At 41.9% G+C, this 21,173-nt stretch overlaps 1 protein-coding gene across 2 annotated transcripts in view; it reads right to left on the bottom strand.

The window, feature by feature from the left end:
- LOC126106853 (uncharacterized) overlaps positions 1-21,173 on the bottom strand; it is a 154,380-nt gene that overhangs the window by 92,014 nt on the left and 41,193 nt on the right. For both annotated transcript variants that reach the window (XM_049913246.1, XM_049913247.1), the window contains exon 9: positions 13,400-13,577. In XM_049913246.1, the coding sequence (XP_049769203.1) occupies positions 13,400-13,577 (178 nt within the window). The remainder of the gene's footprint in view (positions 1-13,399; positions 13,578-21,173) is intronic.

Raw genomic sequence — 21,173 nt, 5'->3', positions numbered from 1 at the left:
GCATTTCATGTCACGGATTAACAAACATGTAAGTCTCTGTTCCTTTCATGGATTTCACCTCAAATGTATTGGTTGTTGTTGCAATTGGCTCCTTTCAAAGATCCTGCATCTTTGTCCTTTGTTGACATGTGCTCACTTCTGTCCATATATTTTCAAAAGCATACGCATGTGGTAGCCTCTCGTGTTGCCTTTTATCGCTGTCAAAAACAACCGCATCAATCTTATCGCGCTTGGGCTGCTGAACTTCACGGCCTCAGTAGAAAGTGTCAATTTGTTACTGAAGTTCACCAAGAATCCTACGCCGATTCCATGGTACGGGATGCTATTATCCAGTTGGCGCCTGACAAAGAAGTTAGGCAACGTGCCCTTCAGTTGGCAAATTCGACTCTAGATGAAGTCCTATCCATCGCGCAATCGTTTGAAATTTCTCGCGCCGCTGGAGCACAAATAGAGGTGTGGGGTGACGGCGGGGAAATAAAACCTCTGTGCGCTGTTGACGACACGTGCGGCGTGTCCCCGCCGGCCGGTGTGGCCCCAATACGTTCCCAAGCGCAGCCTCGGCCTAACCGTAAACAAACCTCTAAGAAACTGCAGCAAAACCCCCGGCAACTTCCTTCATGTCTGTGGTGTTTTACAAAACATTCACGGGAGGATTGTCCCCAATGTCGGGCCGTGTGTCACAATTGCAAAAAGAAGGGTCATGTGTGATCCGTTTGCAAATCTGACCGCATACATGGTGTTCATGAACATGACACTGATTCTGTGTTGTCTGTCAATTGTACTTCTTCCCTTTCAGGGAAGTTATTCCTCACTGTCCAAATACTTGGTCGAGATGTTCGCATGCAGATGGATACTGGTTCTGCTGCCACTATCATCAATTCTCAGACGTTTCTTCAATTGGATTCTCCAACCCTATCACCTGTCACCAGGCAATTACAGACATACAATAAACAGAAGATTTCTCTCTTGGGACAATTTGATGCTGAGATATCTTACAAATCCGTCATTCGCACTGTTCCCATATTTCTGCTCGACCATAGTAATGCAAAGAATCTTTTTGGTTTCGATGCCTTTCGCGTTTTTTGGCTCTCCATAGATGACTTTGTCAATATCGTCTCTGATGCCATTCCTTATGCTCAATTGGATTCCTTGTCGACGACATTTTCGTCCCTTTTTTCTCCTGGGTTAGGCCGTGCAAATGATTTTGAAGCTCATGTCACACTCAAACCCATTGCTCGGTCTAAGTTTTTTCGGGCTCGGCCCATTCCTGTGGCCCTTCGTCATTGGGTCAAACGGGAGCTGGATCGTCTCACTGCTGGGGTCTTGCTTCCTGTCTCTTCAAGTGAGTGGTCCTCTCCTGTCATTGTCGTTGCTAAGCCTAAAGGTGATATTCGTCTCTGTGGCGATTTCAAAGCCACTGTAAATGCTCAATGCCTCATCGACACTTACCCTATGCCCAGACCTGACGAATTGTTCACTAAACTTGCTGGAGGCCAGTATTTTTCTAAACTTGACCTGTCAGAAGCTTATCATCAACTTCCTCTCGACGCTGCTTCCCGGCTGTTCCTGGTACTTAACACGCCTTTCGGCCTCTATCAATACCAACGATTGACATTTGGGGTTGCCAGCGCCCCTGCTCCCTTTCAGCGCTTCTTGGAACAATTATTGCTCCCTGTCTCTGGGTGTATAAATTACATGGACGACATTGTTGTCACTGGCTCCACCACTGAAGAACATCTTCAGAATCTCCGCCAACTTTTTCATGTCTTACACAGACTGCCAGTCTTAAGTGTATCCTTCAGAAATCAAATTTTTTTCAGGCATCTATCAAGTACTTGGGGTTTCAAATCTCTCGGGATGGTATTCGTCTTCAGTAAACTGTCGCTGCGATCGATGCCCTTCCTCATCCTACATCTATTAAGGAGCTGCAGGCCTTCTGGGGGAAAATAGCATACTATCACAGGTTTTTACCGTATGCTACTTCAGTGGCTCAGTCGTTGCATCGCCTGTTGCATAAAAACGTGCCTTTTCACTGGTCCGCGTCATGAGATGCGGCTTTCCAGAAATTGAAGACTGCTGAAACGCCCTGTGCCTGGCTACTTATCGACCTGGCCAACATCTTGTTCTTGCCACGGACCCCTCTCAATACGGGTTCTGGTGCAGTCCTTGCGCTCTGTTTTTCTGACGGCTCTGGATGACCCATTGCTTATGCCTCCAAAACGCTCAAGGATGCCCAACAAAAGTATTCTCAAATTGAAAAATAAGCTTTGGCCATTATTTATGTTCTTCATAAGTTTGGTGTTTTTCTCTATGGATCCAAATTTCCTCTTGTTACGGATCACAAACCACTTGTTTCCTTGTTTCATCCATCAACGTCGTTTCCCGAGAAGGCTGCACATCGCCTCTTGCATTGGGCTCTTTACTTGTCTCGTTTCAATTATGAGATTTATTTCCGGCCGACGACTCAACATGTGAATGTTGACGCACTGTCTCGCCTTCCCATGGGTCCTGAGCTGGCATTCGATAGGGACGAACTTTTGAGTTTCCACTTGGATGTTGCCGAGCAGCGAGTTGTGGATGGGTTCCCCATCACCGGCTACTACGTGTTCTGACCCTACCCTCTCCCGGATTTTATGCTGTTTTCAGAAGGGTTGGCCAGATCGTCCGTCCGCTAAGACTTCTGATCCGTTGCAGAACTATTATGCTTTGCATTACCGCCTCACGGCTAGGGATGGTGTTATCCTCCTTTCCACCGAAAATGCTTCGCCGCGTGTGGTGGTACCTGCGTCTTTGCGTGCTTCGGTCTTGCGCCTCCTTCACCAAGGGCACTGGGGTGTGTCTTGCACAAAATCTCTGGTGCGCCATGATGTGTACTGGCCCGGCATCGATTCTGAAATCGCACACATGGTCGTTGCCTGCGGTCCTTGTACGTCACTGGCCGCCGCCCCGAAGTCATCTTTGTCACCGTGGCCTTCGCCTGAGAAGCCCTGGGAGCATATTCATGCTGACTTCGCGGGACCTTTATTAGGTGCTTATTGGCTACACGTAACTGACGCCTACTCTAACTTTCCTTTCATTGTCCGTTGCACATCGCCTACCACCGTGGCAACCACAAATGCTCTAGCTTGCATTTTCTCTTTGGAAGGCCTCCCATCTACTCTTGTTACTGATAATGGTCCGCAATTTGCCTCTTCCGAATTTGCGGATTTTTGTGCCCGTCACGGCGTCATGCACATCACGGCCCCGCCGTTCCATCCACAGTCAAACGGTGAGGCTGAACGACTGGTCCGCACATTTAAGTCTCAGATGAGGAAACTCCTGACCTCTTCTGCTGGTGATGATGCGCTTCTCCAATTTCTGGCTTCTTACCATTTCACCCCCATGGGCGACCACAGCCCGGCTGAGCTCTTACATGGCCCCGTACACTACTTCATCTTCTGCGGCCTTCTACCTCAAGACCGCGGGTGCCTTCGCTTGGCCGGTTCACCGCCGGCAACCTTGTATGGGTACGGAGATACGGCAGGCAGCGAAAATGGAGTCCTGGCTGCATCTTATGACACCGTGGCCGACGCCTGTATGAAATCCAGATGGACACGGGTATTGCAGTGCGTCATTCGGACCAGCTTCGGCCTCGTGTGCTGGCAACGCCTGTTCCGAATGCCGCTACACCACCTTCGGCTCTACCTGATGCTCGGGATCTTGGCATCTCTCATTACTCACAATGCAGCCCTCACACAATCATCTCGGTGCCAGCACAAGAACGGATGCCACCAGGAGACGTGCCCATGCAGGAACCGGATGACCATCATCTGTGGGAGCAACTCTACTCGCCTCCTCGTCCTACGGATGCCGACACATCGCCCATGTCTCCTGTTATAACAACTGGACTTGCCGCAGTGAGCAGATTGGTGCACGGGTCCCCAGCAGATTCGACCCCTACGTTTCTTGTCATCTCGACCCGTTATCAGGGACACTTCCGTCCGTACGGGGAAGCTACCTCCTCGAGACTTTACGGCCAGTCAAACAACACCTATGGACGTTAGCCATCTACAGGCCACCTCCATCAAGACCAGTGTAAACAATTCAAAGGGGCGGAAAAGTGTTGTGACTCGCCGATCTTTCAAAGTGCCGCTGCACAGTTACGCACATCCTATACGTGCGGCGCTGTCTGCCAGCCATGCAGCAGCCGCGCCACCTAAGCGGCCACCAGCCAGCGGCCGCTAGACTTGGACTCAGTGCTGATTTGATTGTTACTGTATACACATGTCTACTTGCTCTGTGACTTACATGTGTTGTGTTGTTTTTGAAATATGTGTGTTCAACTTGATGTTATAACACCTTCAACGAAATATAGATGGCCTCTTCGCCTCAATGATACAGGATCCATTTCACCATGATATGAATTATTACAATCATTTTTTCAGGTTCCTGACATGAGAACTATCTTCACAACATTTCCACTTCCCAACTTTTCATCAGAACATGTGTTATGATACCAATAGAAGTTGTCCTGCAAGTCTGAAATGTTGATAAAATCATGTGCGGGCAGACGTTACACAATCATAGGTTTCTTTTTCTGACATTTTTCAAGACCTCTTCCCATTCCTTAGGCAAGACTATGTACTAACAATAATTCTGTACATATTTCTCAATGACGTCAATATTTCAATCAGAAGGCAATGTCGTATGCTATACTTGGAGAGAGGGGTGTGTGTGTGTGTGTGTGTGTGTGAATGTCATGCAACTCTAACAGCTTCAGTAAACAACTGCAAATTTATCGTCTCAGAAAATCAGGTTTTCTACCAGCAAACCACATTGTGCTTGCACAATTTTTTGATAGTGTAACTCGCAGTCTTCATTAGGTGCTCCCTCAGGTTGAATCCAGTGTGTAAAACATCCAGTATCTATGACTATGTGGGGCTACACGCTTACTCACTGGCATCCACAGATGCGAGCCATGTGCTCCCTCCGTGGTATGTGTCACTTAGTAGCAGAACCCATAGTGTTTTCTAGCGGTAGCTGTTCTGACAGCTGTGCTGGTACTCCTTGATTGTTGTCAATTAATAATTTTGCCATCTGATGTTCTGTTCCACCTCCAAGTTGTACTGGACGTTCAAATCTTCTGACTGGGGTTAAGTTTTCCTGTGGACTATATTGTACTATCACTCAGCCATGTCAGTGGTCCATCCAAAGTCTGCACTGGCTAGGGGCACCTACCTGATTATTTTATGGCCACTGGTACTCAAATTGTAGTTCATTAATGACTGTCCTCAGATACTTTATTTGCTGTCTAAGTACCACCATCTGTGCACCCGGTGTTGGTTGTGCTGGGTTATTTGCTCTATGAGCATTTCCAAAGTTATTTCTCAAGGGGTTTGGCTGTTGCCTTCATTGCATCCTTAGGAGTTTGAGTGCCAGATTCAATGCAGAACTAAACTGATAACCCACATCACAATTGATAAGATTCTGTGTTGCCTTTATTTCAACTGATTCGTTAATAATGCTGTCCCTGTATCTGGGTCTCTGTACCAGAATCTTGATACCAATATAATTCACTGAATGATTTAGTTCCAAACAATGTTCCGTGATAGCCGACTTGGAAGCCTGTTTGAGTCTGGTGTGCTGCTTGTGTCCTTACACCTGATGTCAATAGTCCTGGTGGTCAGACTGATATACAACCCGGTGGGCAGAAAAACTCATCTTATATTTGATAATTCTACTAGTTTTGCAGATAATAGTCTGGCATATGGGAAGAAAACAACCTTCTTTGCTTTTTCTTTTATTTCTACTCACTGCTCTGGTGGAGAAGCACGGTGTCGTGCCTTCTGAATATCTCTGGAAAAATATCTGTTTCTGTAGAAAACAGACTGCAGATGTTTTACATCCGTCATCAATGTGTCTGGATCTGATAAGAGTTCGTACCCAATGAGCCAGAGCTTCAAGTACTCTGTTCTTTTGCACCACATGCTGGGAGCTACTGGCTTGCAGGTACAGATCTGTGGGATTCGGTTTTCGGTAAATAATATGGCCATAAGAGCCATCTGCCTTCCTCTGGACAAAAACATCTACGAGCAGTTGTCCCTCCTTCTCCATTTCCACTGTGAATTTTATGTTAGGGTGGTGTGAGTTTAGATGTTAAATGAAAACAATGTGCTTTTCCTGTTGTGGGGCTAAATAACAAAGGTGTCATCCACATTTCAGTCAATCTGGGGCCAATGTAAGTGCTTCATCTTCAAATCTCTCCATAAAGATGTTTGCCACCACTGGTAAGAGCTGGCTGTCCACTGCCAACTCTTCTGTTTGCTTGTATAATTGACCCCCCTACAGGAAGTACATTGAATTAGAAAGGGCCCAAACAAGTCCAGGAGAGCCCTGCCAGTAGCGATTCACTCAGTGGTACCAAAGTAAACAAGGAAACTGTGTTGAAGCTCACCATAATGTCAGAATCACTCAGTGGTACCAAAGTAAACAACGAAACCATGTTGAAGCTCACCATAATGTCAGAATCGGTGATGTGTAGTTGCCTCAGATGGTGCAGGAAACCTTCAAAGTTGCGAATGTGTTGTGAACATTTGCCCAAATATGACAAGAGCATCTTCTTCATTGCTAACTATCGGATACAGTTGAACTTCTTCGTTGTGCACCTTGGGCAGTCCACAAAGCCCTGATCTTTCTGTCAACCTTGTTGATGGAGTTGCTTTCCTTTGGTCTGTATGATGGGTCATTCAGAAGTTGTTGAACTTTGTTGTCTTAGTATTAGTTCTGTAGAATGATGGTACAGTTCCCCTTATCTACAGGTAACACCACAATGCCATCCCCTTCTCGGAGCTGTCAGAGAGCCAGCTTCTTATCACCTGCTTTGTCAGATCTAGGCAGCTTGGTCTCAGTGAGCGCCCTACATGTCTCCTGTCGGACTTCTTCGGCTTTACTTGGAGATGGTTTGAAAGCCACCTGCTTGATCGCACTGATGAAGCCACGACAGGGTCATTTCCAGGGGTCACCGCAAAGTTGGGGCCCTCACTAAGTATCTTCAAATGTGGTCTCGTTGAGTGGCTTTTCACTAAAGGTGACAATTGTACAAATATTCTTTTTTCTGCTTTGCCCTGTTGTCGAGACGATCAAACTCAGCTAGGTGACAGGCTGCCAGTTTCTTCTCCATCCGTTCTGCTAGAGATCACCAAGTGCCACCCACTCAGTCCCAGCCTCGGCTGGTTAAGGTGGTGGCAATAGGAAGGAAGGTGTAAGGACAGTAATTCCCTGGACGTGACATTTAAACAGTGGCACCTGTCATATATTCTCTCCCTCTCCAATGCTCAGCTCACCCTGTGTTCAATCCTGTTGGCTGTTCTGGCATTTATGTGATGCCTAATCCTTGTGAATACAGGAATAATGTCCTCTTCTTGGCATCTCAGCAGGAAACTAAAGAAGTCAGCACCGTCCCTTTTCTTTGCAACAGATTATACAGCCTTCTGATATTCAGATACATTTCTTCCCCTTAGAGTCTTCTATGTTGTTGGTTCATGCTTTCCTGGCACGGTGTTACAATCTTGGAAAATTGGGTTTTCTACTGGGAATCCCCATCGTTCTTGTGCTGCCTGAGGCTGAATCCAGTGCAGAACAGGTGCAATATTTATGTTTATGTGGGGCTATGTGCTCTGTCATTGGTCTGTGCTGTGACAGGCACTCCGTCGAAGGTTCGTGCCGTCAGTAGTAGCAACCATAGCATTCTCCAGCAGAAGCTGTTCAGACTACTGTGCACATACTTTCTGGTAGTTGTCAGTTAATAATTTTGTCACCTGATGTTCTGTTACACCTCCAAGTTGTACTGAGCATTTAATCTCCTGATTACCATCATTTAAACTTTCCTGTGGACTATGCCATTGTATTACCATAGCCGGCTGCATCAGGAGCTTCATCTGAGACCCACATCCGCTAGGGGTGCTGCCTGATTATTTTATGCCCGTTAGTGTTCAAATAGCTGTTTGTTCTTGAAATGACTGTCCTCAGGTAGGTCATTTGCTATCTGAAGTACCACCATATGTGCGCCTTGTGTTGGTTGTGCTGGGTTACTTGCTCTGTAAGCATTTCTAACGTTGCTTCCCCCAGAATTTGGATGTTGCCTCCATTGCGTCTCTAGGAGATCAAGAGCCAGATTCCAGGCAGAACTAAGCTGATATCCTGAGTCGCAGTTGATAAGATTCCGTGTGACTTTTATTTTGATGGCTTCTTTAATAACGCTATTCCAGTATCTTGGTGCCTCTTTAATAACGCTATTCCAGTATCTTGGTGCCTGTGTCAGAATCTTGGCATCATTGTAATTCATTGAATGATTTAGTTCTGAACGATGTTCCACCGTAGCTGACTTGGAAGCCCATTCGATTCTGCTGTGATGTTGGTGCTCCTCGTACCTGATGCCAATGGTCGTGGTGCTTTGATCTATATGACATACCACTCTGACATGTTATGTGCTAAAATACCAAGTTTCTGCAGGCCCAGATCATCCTTTACACTCCGTAACAGAGCCTTATTCTTGTTTGGTGGGCAGAAAATTCTGAAGAAGAATTCTGCTGATTTTGGCAGACATCAGTCCGGCAAATGGGAAAAGCAACCTTCTTTGCTTAATCTTGTACTTCTATTGACCCCTCTGGCAGGGAAGCAGGACACAATGCCTTCTGAATATCCCTGGAAGAATGTCTGTTTCTGTAGAACAGCACAACCCAAACAGGGCGCACAGACAGTGATACTTAATACAGCAAATCGTGTACCTGTGCAGTTTCCTGCCGAGATGCCAAGAAGTGGATATTATTCCAGTATTTGAGAGGATTAAACATAATGTAAATTCCAAAGCAATCAACATGTTTAAAAGCCAGGCAAGTCAAGCATTAGTAAGTGACAGAATATGTGAAGGATCCCACCATTTAGATGTCATTCTCAATTCAATTAATTTCACCAATAGCCATATACTTTAGGTTATTTTATTTTGAACACAACCAGTTTCGGCAATTCATTTTGCCATCTTCAGGCCCCATACGCTTTTTTCGAATCAAATAAAAAAAAAAGTGTATGGGGCCTGAAGATGGCAAAATGAATTGCCGAAACTGGTTGCATTCGAAATAAAACAAAAATAACCTAAAGCATGCGGCTGTTGGTAAAGTTTATGGAATTGAGAAGTATGTACCAGCCGATGTCCCCTTGCCATAATGGAGCAACAGAGAATTTAGATGTCACATCCACAGAATAGCTATCTCTACACCTGTCTGTTGCCACGGCCTTAACACGCAAAGCAGTTTCAAACGCTACATCTAGAAAATACTATGGTCCCTGCTGCTGATGGATGAGTACCTCGGACAGAGCGCCTAGCCCCATTTAGGGGTAAATAGTGGACTCGTTCCATGTTGGATTCAGACTTAGGGAGCACCTGATGAAGATTGCAAGTTACGTGATCAAAAATACTGTGCAAGTAAAATGCAGATAACTGTCAGTAAATCCAATTTTCCAAGATGATAACACCTCGCTGGAAAAGCATAAAGACCTACACCTTCAAATTTCATCTGCTCCTCTGCTGGCAGCTCCTTCATCGCATACACTGAAATATCGTTGTTTTTCTGAACAAAACTGGATTCTAATACTGTAACAAAAGAGTATCTTTTTGTAGGAAGCAGGACTGGTTGAAAGTTTGTGGGTAGGTAGGGCTTGTTGCAAATCAAACACAATGACATAAATACTATCATCTTTCTCTGACTCTTCTGTAGCAAGCGTAATAGCGTCATGTCCTGCTTTCACTTTGTGCTGGTGTAACTTAAGTTGATCATATAAGAATTTGAATAAGTTTTCATCTTTCTCCTTTTTTGCCTTTTCTATTTTTATATTAAGGCAATCACACGCACTGCAAATGTGTGATTTAAGATTTGTAAATGATATGTTGTGCTCTCCTACAAAAATCTGTTGATATTTATCGCTGGATAAAGGATTTCTGTCCTTGCGTACATTCTTCTTTATCTTTATCATAACAACTTTCTATTGTGTACTCCATACTCCTAAATCTTGGACTGCCAACTCTCTTGTAATGACTGGTATATGTTGGCACCCATTCAGCATCTGCACTTTAATTCTATCTTGGATGATGCTGATGTTTCCCCCCTCCCATTTACTGAGGGAGTTTTACAGCCTCCCCCTCCTCTTTTTTTTTGAGCTAAGTATTCTATATGACCTCTACTTTTTTTTGGAGTCCGTGAATATTCAAGATGGTAGTCTTACAAATTACAATGCATCTTTCACCACATGACACAAATAGTACATCATGGTTGTACTCCGTCTTGATGGATACTGTTTTTGTTTTTCTCTTCATTTTGGTTACTTGTATGCAACCATGAATGTAGGCATTCTGCAATTCATAGTTTCCCATACTCCAAAACTTCTGAAAACTATACATTCTCTCTTCCTCATTGAATAGCTGAAAACACCTTCTCCTGTAATTACAGTTAGGACCAAGTTCACATATCTTACTCTCATTTCTAAATGTAAGCTAAACCTCTGTTGCGAGCATCCTAATGTTTCTGTTGCTGTTTCATACTCCTCTTCCCTTTTCTACCCTGACTCTGTACTCCTTTCTCAGGAACAGCAAAATCCTGTAGGCCTAATGTAATTATTTAATAAGCAAGAAAAAGTTGTGCTTCGAGAAACCTGCATTAAAGCACATTTAGAATTAAAATTATCATTACAATTTTTTTTAACAAAGCTTATTCAAAAATATATTTGAAACTTCTTCCTTAGATAGACTATAGTAACTAACAGTGAGAATAACAACTTTAAAACTTAAGACACATACAAACATATGTGTCAGGAATATTAGAGCACATAACTTTCAATTTTAGTTCTCTGCACTGATCCTTAGTATCTATGACATGTTAACTACAGCACATATGTTGTCTGGATACGAAAGCAAATTTGAGGTTAGTGACACATCTTACCTCATTACCTTGTTAACACCACTGTTGTAACTTTCATTTTCTGTGTCTTGATAATCTGGGCCTTTATCAGTCATCAAACTCATATGCACGGTTTAAAAGCTGTTCTAACATTGCAGTTTTACATTCATCTTCCCTCCAAACTCAAACCTCCTCCTGGTTGCCACTTTGTTGGAAATTCCATGTTATTTCTATCAACCCTATCTGGTATGGATCCCACACTGCTGAGCAGTATTCAAGCACTGGACAAACAACGGTACTGTAACCTACTTCCTTTGTTTTCGGATTGCATTTCCTTAGGATTCTTCCAATGAATCTCAGTCTGGTATCTGCTTTACCGACGATCAACTTTATATGATCATTCCATTTTAAATCACTCCTAATGCGTACTCCCAGATAATTTATGGAATTAACTGCTTCCAGTTACTGACCTGCTATATCATAGCTAAATGATATGGGATCTTTCTTTCTATGTATTCGCAGCACATTACACTTGTCTACATTGAGATTCAATTGCCATTCCCTGCACCATGCGTCAATTCGCTGCAGATCCTCCTGCATTATGAATCCTAGAGAGAGATATGGAAATTACTTCTACTTCTAGCATTGCGGTTGTGAATTGCCAAGCTCGCCCTAGATTCACTGTTGTTATAAGCCACAAATATCATTGGGAACCATATGTATTGGCATGGATGCATGAGAATAACTGGCTCTCGGAAGAGTCTTCTGCAAGATGTTGGGTTATTTACTTTAAACAATATTCATTTGGCACACTTCTGTAGAAAACACTTTTTTTCACATTAGCTTCAATATCAAACAAGATTAAACCATAGAACAGAACTGAGTGAAAGTCTTGTCTGCAGATGAGCACACTGAGAGAGTTTTCTGAAACTAATGCTGGCAGAACTGACATTTTTGGTTAATTATTTCACAAGGTGAGTCCACCACAGTATCTACATGGGTAACCAGGAAATTCACAGAGGAAGCCTCAGCCAGTGTGAGCACATCAACCTCTACTTCTGGTACTTGTATTTATTTGGAATTGTACAATATGAAATTTGCGAAAATAAAGATAAATATGAGGGGCATTTCATAAATAATGCTTATAATTTTTTTTTTAAATCGTATGTTTATATTTCTTTCAATATCTCTTTATAGTACTTCAATATAGTCTCTCTGCTTCTCTATGACTGAATCCCAATGTCTTGAAAGCTCCTATTACTCCATCCAGTACACCAATTCCGTTCATCTGCCAGGTAATGGCAGCTCTCCCAGACAAAGATAACGATGTCCACGCATTGACTTTTTTCCAACTTCGGGAACAAGTTGAAGTCTGGTGGACTCATCTCCAGCCTGTAGGGAGGATGTGGTAACATTCCCCATCCATATTTGTGCCATTTTTTGGGCTACAATATTGCCAATATGCATGCTAGCATTGTCATGGAGAATGAGTGGCCCATCCTCTAGCAACCGAAGTCAGGTTTTGTTATGATAATACACTGGTGTGACACTTGTTCCACGTGGACTATCTGTCATGATGATTCATTGGTCATGATAAGCAAAAATCATCATTTGCTTGAGCGCGTTCAAATTTTTTTGGAGGTGGAGAATCTGAAGCTCTCCACTTGTTGGACTGTGATTTCAACACTGGTTCAAAGTCTGTAATCCACGTTTCACCAATGGCGGCAATTCAACACGAGAATCCTTGACCTTCATGGTCAAAGCGTTGTTTGAGCAAGGATGCGATGTCCAGGCATTTTTGCTTCTCTTTAGCACTCAAACAGTGTGGAACCCAACTTGCATAAATTTACTTCTTCTTCAAATCATTTGTCAGAATACAGAATACTGATGTGGGGGAATTCCCGTGGCTTCAGAGTGGTTCCTCACAAGTCGCACTGCGATCTTTTTCAAGAGCATCTGCCACAAATCACACACTTTGTTCATCTGCTGATGTTTTTGTCCTACCGGGTCTTAGAGTACCATCTATGCTCATACAACCACCACAAAAATCATTAATCCACCATGAAACTGTACTATTGTCCACTGTAAACTCACTAGAAAACTCACTCAGTGATCTGTGGATTTCTGTCAGGTTTTTGTCACATAAAGTTTCAAGCTTGATGTATGACCTCTGGTCTACAACAATCACAGTTCCCGAGCTGTGCACAGTCGCGAGCCGGCAAAGGTGTGGATGTGTTCTAGCTCTTTATCAATACCGACTTTTGAAGTTCCGAGCTGTGCAGTGTCAACTAGTGGGGAATTGAGTAATGACAGGAACTTGATTATTGGCTCGTTATCAGCCGCCTGATGAGAATTGAGTGTCTACAGTTCGCTGAAAAACATTTATGGGCCTCCTTTCCACCAGCAACATATTTTTCACAACTTATGTGTCACTTTGCCAGTTATTTCACCCCATGAGAGAGAGAGCATACCTTCTCAGAGCTGACATGTATCTGGTAGCTGTCCGCAGAGCTGAAAAGCTCCGGGTTGACGAGGCACTCGACACGGTGGCCAGTCCAGCTACCACAGCTCGGCTGCACGTCACCGATCCGTGCGTCGTAGCCCATTGCCAGGAAGCACGGCCGGCTCACCTCCCATACATCCAGTATCCTGTCGAGCAGACACTCTCATTTAACTTCTCGGAATATGGGTATAGCTTAAGGAGAGGAGACATTACCCAAACTATAATTACTACAATAAAAAGTCTTTACAGCCATAATTTTTAAGGCACAGATTAGAATGTTTACAGGTGCAAAGATAAAAGAGCTATATTTTAATGAAAAATATTCTGAAAGACCCAAAATTAGTATTTTGCCACAAATATTTTTATTATTACTTATTTTAATATAAAATCATAACTCAAATTAGAGCTGAGCAAAATTATAGTCTATGATCCTAGCCAAGCTACAAGGTCACATAACTACAATCAGTAATGCACGTTTAAAATTCTGTGATCTATAATATTTCAAATTATGACAGTCAAACTTAATTTTTTTTTCTATAATGCAATGCTATAAATAAGAATTTAACTAAACAAGACAAGGAAAAGATAGATTGCTACTTACTGTACAGATAACACATTAAGTTGCAGATAGGCACAGCAAAAAGATACACATTAGCTTTCGGCCAAAGCCTTCGTCAGAAAAGGTAACCAACTCACATTCATTTGCATAAGCATGCACACCTCATGTACACATGACCACCATCCCTGGCAGCTCGTTTCGGAACACATTCTGGTCCACACTGCTGGTGATGGGACAGACATGTGCTTGCTTATGTGAATGAATGTGACTGAGTTTCCTTTTCTGACAAAGGCTTTGGCTGAAAGCTAATGAGTAAGTGTCTTTCTGCTGTGCCTGTCTGAAATTTAACATGTCATCTGTACGGTAAGTAGCAATCTATCTTCTCCTTTTACTGTTGATACTCCAGTCTGGAGTTTCCATTGTTAGATATTTTCTTTTTCATCAAAATATAGAGTTACGCGATTTGAACAGCCCCTGAATATTTCACAGAATCAGCTCTTCTACCTTTCAAAAAAAAAAAAAAAAAAAAAAAAGCTTCTCCGAATGGTTACTCAAACTCTTGGCAGCGGGGGGGATCAATGAAAATTCCACGTATTTCCAGGTAATTATTACAAATTTCCATGCGCATGTATTCACTTCCTTCTCATATATCATATATAAAGAAATTAATATGTAATAGACCTTACCTAAACAGGGGTGGAACTTTTTAGCATAAAATTATAGTGTTACGTGTACCTATCATTTATGGAAAAACAATACTATTACAGGATGTTTGCAGTGAAATGTTTAAAAATAGCTGATAAAAGGCCACTCAAAACAAAACAAAAACTATTAAACCAATAGAAATATCTTTAAAATTAAGCAGACTTCTAAAACATAATACAATTTTCTGTCAAAAAAAGAAAACGAATGCTTCAAAAGCTATTTGCAATTAAAAGTAATGTGTACAAACATAAAACATATATTTTTAAATGTTATGCAGATCCCAACAATTTCTTGAAGCACTTAAGAAGTTCTGACTCAAAACACGTAAAATACACTGAATAGCCAAATAAACTGATACATCTGCCTAATATTGTGTAGGGCCCCTGTGAGCACGCAGAAGCGCTGAACATGACGTGGGATGGACTTGATTAATGTCTGAACTAGTGGTGGATGAAACTGACAAACAGTCTTAAAACTGACAAACAGTCTTGCAGGGCTGTCCATAAATACATAAGAGTATGAGGGGGTTGAGATCACTTCTGAACACCATGTTGCAAGGCATCCCGGGTAGATCACTTCTGAACACCATGTTGCAAGGCATCCTGGGTATACTCAACAATGTCCACATCTGGGGAATTTGGTAGGCAGCAGAAGTGTTCAAACTCAGAAGAGTGTTCCTGGAGCCACTCTGTGGAATTTCTGGATGTGTGGGATGTCACATTGTTCTGCTGGAATTCCCCACGTCCGTCAGAATGCACAATGGGCATGAAAGGACACAGGTGATCAGATACAATGTTTACATACTTGTCACCTGTAAGAGTCGTATCTAATCGTATCGGGGGTCCCATACTACTCCAACTGCACACGCCCCACACCATTACAGAGCTTCAACTAGCTTAAACTGTCTTGTCTCCATACCCATACACGTCCATCCACTCGATACAAATTGGAACAAGACTTGTCTAGATCAACAGTCCAATGCCGGTGTTGACAGGCCCAGACATGGCGTAAAGCTTGGTGTTGTGCAGTCATCATGCTGACACTTGTTGGTGGCCCAGCATTGAAATCTGCAGCAATTTGTGGAAGGGTTGCACTTCTGTCATGTTGAACGAATCTCTTCAGTCATTGTTGGACACGTTCTTGCAGGATATTTTTCCGGCCACACCGAAGCCAGAGATTTGATGTTTTACGGGATTCCTGATATTCATGGTACACTCGTGAAATGGTTGAATGGCATAATCCCTCTTCATCATTACCTCAGAAATGCTATGTCCCATCACTTGTGCACTAACTGTAACACCACGTTAAAACTCACTTAAATCTTGATAACCTCCCAATGAAGCAGCAGTAACAGATCTAACAACTGCACCAGGGAATTGTTGTCTTATATAGGCATTGCTGACCACAGCGCCATATTCTGCCTATTTACAGCTCTCTGTATTTGAACATGCATGCCTACAACAGTTTCTTTGCGCTTTGGTGCATCTACATACAAAAATTACTCCATTATATTATGGCAGGGAGCTACAGCAACCAGTTTCAAATTATTTTGGAATAAAAACAGTCTTGGTTGCAAAATTATTTAATTTGAATGACTCATTTCACTCTTTTGGGGCACCATCAGATTGTGTAAAAGTAGCTAGATATAAAACCCATATAAAATGGAAAATGAATACAACAGTACCTGGATATGTAATCCATCCATCATAAAAACATATAAAATGCAAGGTGAACCTTGAATACACCAACTGACTCCATCACAGTAGTACAAAATAGCACCACGCTTAGTAAATAAATGCGGTATGAGCCACAAGCAGTACATTGTCCCTTTCACTTCTGTGTCTTCATTCTATCTTTCTACAATGCTCTCTTCATCTGCATGTTGTTGTTCTGCAAGTTGATTATGATGATATAAATACCTTGCGTGTGCATTCTCGTGCTTCACTTTTTATCAAAAGTCGCAATTTCAGACATTCTACAAAGGGCCACTCTCGAGGGAAATTTGGGCAGTTTTGAATTTGACTATGCATTTTTCATCCGCCTAAACTTGAGGAACATATTCCTCCTAAATTTACAATTACTATGAACAAATTCCCCACTGAGTCAGCACCTGAGGAACATGTACTTAAAAAAGAAGTATTGACAATGTACAATGAGTGAGCCATAAAATTTTATTATCAATCTTGTAATCTAAGGAAGTACTCTTATTGATAAGAGGGTCATGAAGGCATCTGCTGTACGTCACGCTTACTAGGTTGTCAGGTAGGCGAAACGGTCTTGCATTTAAAAAATCTGCCACAGTTCCAGTTGCATTATTGTGACAATGTTCAATCTTTGCTTCTCAAATTATGTTTCTGCTAATATACAGATGAAACAGAATAACGGGAATGTCTGAAATGAGTAGTGGCAGCCATGGGCAGGTAGCAGCACTGCGGATTTGTGACAGGTAGCGAGTAAACAGTCCGCCATTTCAGTAATCATGGATCAGTGAAACGGACAAGAGCATGCATTAGCTATAAAATGTTTTATAAAAACAGTGATAGTTTGGTAGCAGCACAGAGGGAGTTTCGACATTTTTATAATTTAGAACATCATGATGCCTTTATGTTGAAACATGAGATAAAATGTTGGAGATTGGTTTGCCCTGAAGAAGAAACCAACAAGATGACAAAGAAGTGTGCCTTCTCCAGCAAACATTGATGTTGTACGAGAGTCTGTTTTACCAAATCCACAGCGTTCAATACGTACCGTATTTACTCGAATCTAAGCCGCATTTTTTTTCCGGTTTTTGTAATCCAAAAAACCGCCTGCGGCTTAGAATCGAGTGCAAAGCAAGCGGAAGTTCTGAAAAATGTTGGTAGGTGCCGCCACAACTAACTTCTGCCGTCGAATATATGTAGTGCTACACAAACATGTTTTGTGGGCACTAAGATAAATACTGGCGCCAAAACCTTTTTTTTTTTCCTCGCTGCATTTTCATACATTGTCCAACGAAGTAAATACAAATTCCGTATTGTTCATCTTCGAATGTAGCAGAATTTCAATGTACTACGAAAATCCGACTGGCAATACTGTTAGGGATGCTTGTCAATATGGCCAACTCTACGTTCCGAGTTTTTCCTACCTGTGAGAAGAGATGGTTGCTAATAGGAACCTGATGAAATGTGGATCACATGCAGTATTCTCTTCACCATAAGAATAATACGAAAATAAACATTTTGCCATGTATTCTTTCGTGTTTGCTGCTATCTCATTTAAATCCTGTCTGCCTAATAAACTACGAAACTAGAGTGAGACAACAGCAAACGCGGAAGGAATATACGTATCGTGTCATGTTTATATTTGCGGAAGGAATATACGTATCGTGCCATGTTTATATTCGTATTATTCTTATGCCTAATAGTGATATAGTCAGAAATGAAGCACGGCAACTGACTAGATTTTAAATGTAAGATGACTAATTTCTGTGCAGAATTTGATGTACTAAAGAAGCCGCAAAGATTTTCAAACGGAGAAAAATTTGCGCCTAACTCTCGTTCAGGACATGTTCTATCATACGCAGTCTATTATTTGGTTCTTGTTTGGCTAATGAGACGATTCCTCTTTTTTTAAAAAAAAAAAAAAAAAAAAAAAAAAAAAAAAAAAAAAAAAAAAAAAAAAAAAAAAAAAAAAAGCGGCGGTAGCGCGCACAAAAGCAAGTCATGCCGCGAGCGGCGACAGGCCGTAAACACGCACTATCAGAATGCGACAAACAATGCATGACACAGTACAGTAATGCATTTTCAGCTTAGAGTGACGTAAACACCTATAACAAAGAAAACGGCACTTATCAGATCAAAGCAAAATAAGCAATCGATTCAAACCAGACGAAGCACGTGAAAAAGGAAGGGTACCCGTATAAATACGGACGGAGCGCCTGACGCATAGCAATGGCTACCTGGCAAAGCTTAACTGCTAAGCTTACGACTCGAACCAAACTACTGTAGCTGTATCGTCTTTCATTCGACCTAAATTGTGTCTCATATTACAATGGACCAACTTTGTTTCGATTTGGAGGTGCGGCCTAAAACTTTTCTCTCCCCTTGAATTTCGAGTCTCAAATTTCAGGTGCGGCTTAGATTCGGGAAATATTTTTTTCCTTAATTTCGAGTCTCATTTTTCAAGTGCGGCTTAGATTCGAGTAAATACGGTAAGCAAGCAGCAGTGGTTGGAATGCCCCAGGAGAGTGTTCGCAGAATTCTTCATCTTGATTTAAAATTTGGTCGATACAAACTACAGGTGGTGCAACAACTGAAGGGCAACAATTACTGGTTATGATTAGCATTCTGTCAACTAATGATACCAAAACTAGACAAAGACGGTGAATTTTTAAACAAGTTGTGGATGTCAGATGAGGCACATTTTCATCTCACAGATTATGTGAATACATAGAACTACCGTTACTGGGAAAACACAAATCCTAATTACAATCATGAGCGCCATTTACATGTTAGTAAAATGACAGTATGGTGTGGTGTTTCATCAGATGGGATTATCGGACCGTATTTTTTCACAAATGAACAGGGAAACACAATAACTGTCACTGCCAATTGTTACATGGAGATGTTATGAACTTTCATCACAACTGCACTGACCGACTTTCCAAACGTTCAAGAACCCTGGTTTCAATATGACAGAGCGACATCAAATACTGCACAGTAATCATTGCGTTTTTTGGCAACTGTGTGATCTCACGATTCGGTAACATTCCCTGGCCTCCTAGATCACCAGATTTATCCGCTTGTGATTTTTTATTGTGGGGCTACCTCCAGAGCAAAGTCTACACAACTTGACCAAGAACCCTGGGTAAGTTAAAACAGAGAATTCAGGATGCAATTCACAGTATCCCAGCTGAGATGTTGCAATGGTCAATTAGGAATCTCAACAGCAGATTTGTATACGAACAGGACGCCATCTAAAGGACATGATTTTTAAAAAATGATGAATGTCATCAATGTTTCGTAAATGGTAAAGTTGTAAGGTTTCAATTACTATGAATGCAATTTCTTTCCTTCATCACTTCTAGTTTTATTGGATTGTGGAAACGTTCCCATTTTTCTGTGTCATCCTGTACCTACTATTGCTGAAGAGTAACAGTTACTGTGTACTGCAAGATCAGAACCTCGTTAACAACAACAGTGGTTTTGTACAGTGAGAGTTGGAGCTGGAGACCCAGAATGAAACATTTTGATGACATACAGGAGGTTTGCTCACAATTTATTTTTTGATATGCAGAGCTTCACAATTCTCCGTTTTATTACTGTGGTCACGATATCACTTTTTTTGGTACTGATACTATTTTTTTCAATTTTATTTTATATTTGTACTACAGGTGACCCCAAACAGTTCATTAAAACAGATTTCCAGTATTGGGTACAAGTAACACTAAGGATTAAACACATTAGAAAATACAACTCTGACATCCTCAAGGACGTTCAGTTATCAGTTCTGAGAAAGGAATAGGGACAGTATTGTGAGAAATCACCAAAACAAAGATTGTGGGAGCAGGAATAACAGACGTAAAACTTTTAAAATGCCGCTAATGATGAGCATAATAAATTTTCTAAATCAGCATCAGGAGAAAGATAAGAACAAAGGAAGGGAATAACAAACATTTTTGATTCCTGTTGAGTAACTGAACTCGCACGGCAACAACTCTTTTAAGAATAATTCATTAAAAATTATTCCACTCCACTGTTGCAGGAATTTCTTCACAACAAAAACAGTCTTGGTTGTGAAATTATTTAATATCAATGACACATTTCACCCTTGACACATTGTGTAGAAGTAGCTGAATATGTAACACATCTGTCATACAGCCACATAAAATGGAAAATAATATCCACTTACTGTTGCACCCATTCCATTTTATATGACTTTATGACAGATGGGTTACATATCCAGCTACTTTTACATAATCTGATGATGCCCCAGAAGGGTAAAACATGTCACTGATGTCATATTTAATTTTGTACGTAAGACTATTTTTATTCCAAAACAAGGAAAAGTTCTGTCTGCTGTAATATGGGTGGAGTGAGCTCTTGTTCTGTGAGCCTCTGTACACCAGTATGTGTGCAACAGCCAAACCTCACTGTGACCATCTCCACTAGTGTGCAGCCAAACCATTTTGCCCCTTTCAAACCTTCCCTTTTGGCTACCTTTAAGAACTAGGAGATGTGACCCCTGTTACGATATCACACCAGTTCGAATCCAGAATTGCGAGTGGAAAGCAATTGTGATATGCAGTACATTTAACACTGGGACTGACAAGAGAGCACGGTTATTTACACACAGTTGATGTTTACCGGAAGTCGATAAACTCTGTTCCCTCACACCGGTCGCTCGCTTACACGCCAAAACTTACCTCCTTTCCCTTTGGTCGCTTATTTATGGGTAGAGGGCATTTAAAAAATGGGGGAACAAGAGAGAGAAACAGGGA

Source organism: Schistocerca cancellata, chromosome 10 (genome assembly GCF_023864275.1).
Source record: "Schistocerca cancellata isolate TAMUIC-IGC-003103 chromosome 10, iqSchCanc2.1, whole genome shotgun sequence".
Lineage (NCBI taxonomy): Eukaryota > Metazoa > Arthropoda > Insecta > Orthoptera > Acrididae > Schistocerca > Schistocerca cancellata.
The sequence above is the reverse complement of the archived record's forward strand: the minus strand, read 5'-3'. Positions and strand labels throughout refer to the sequence as shown.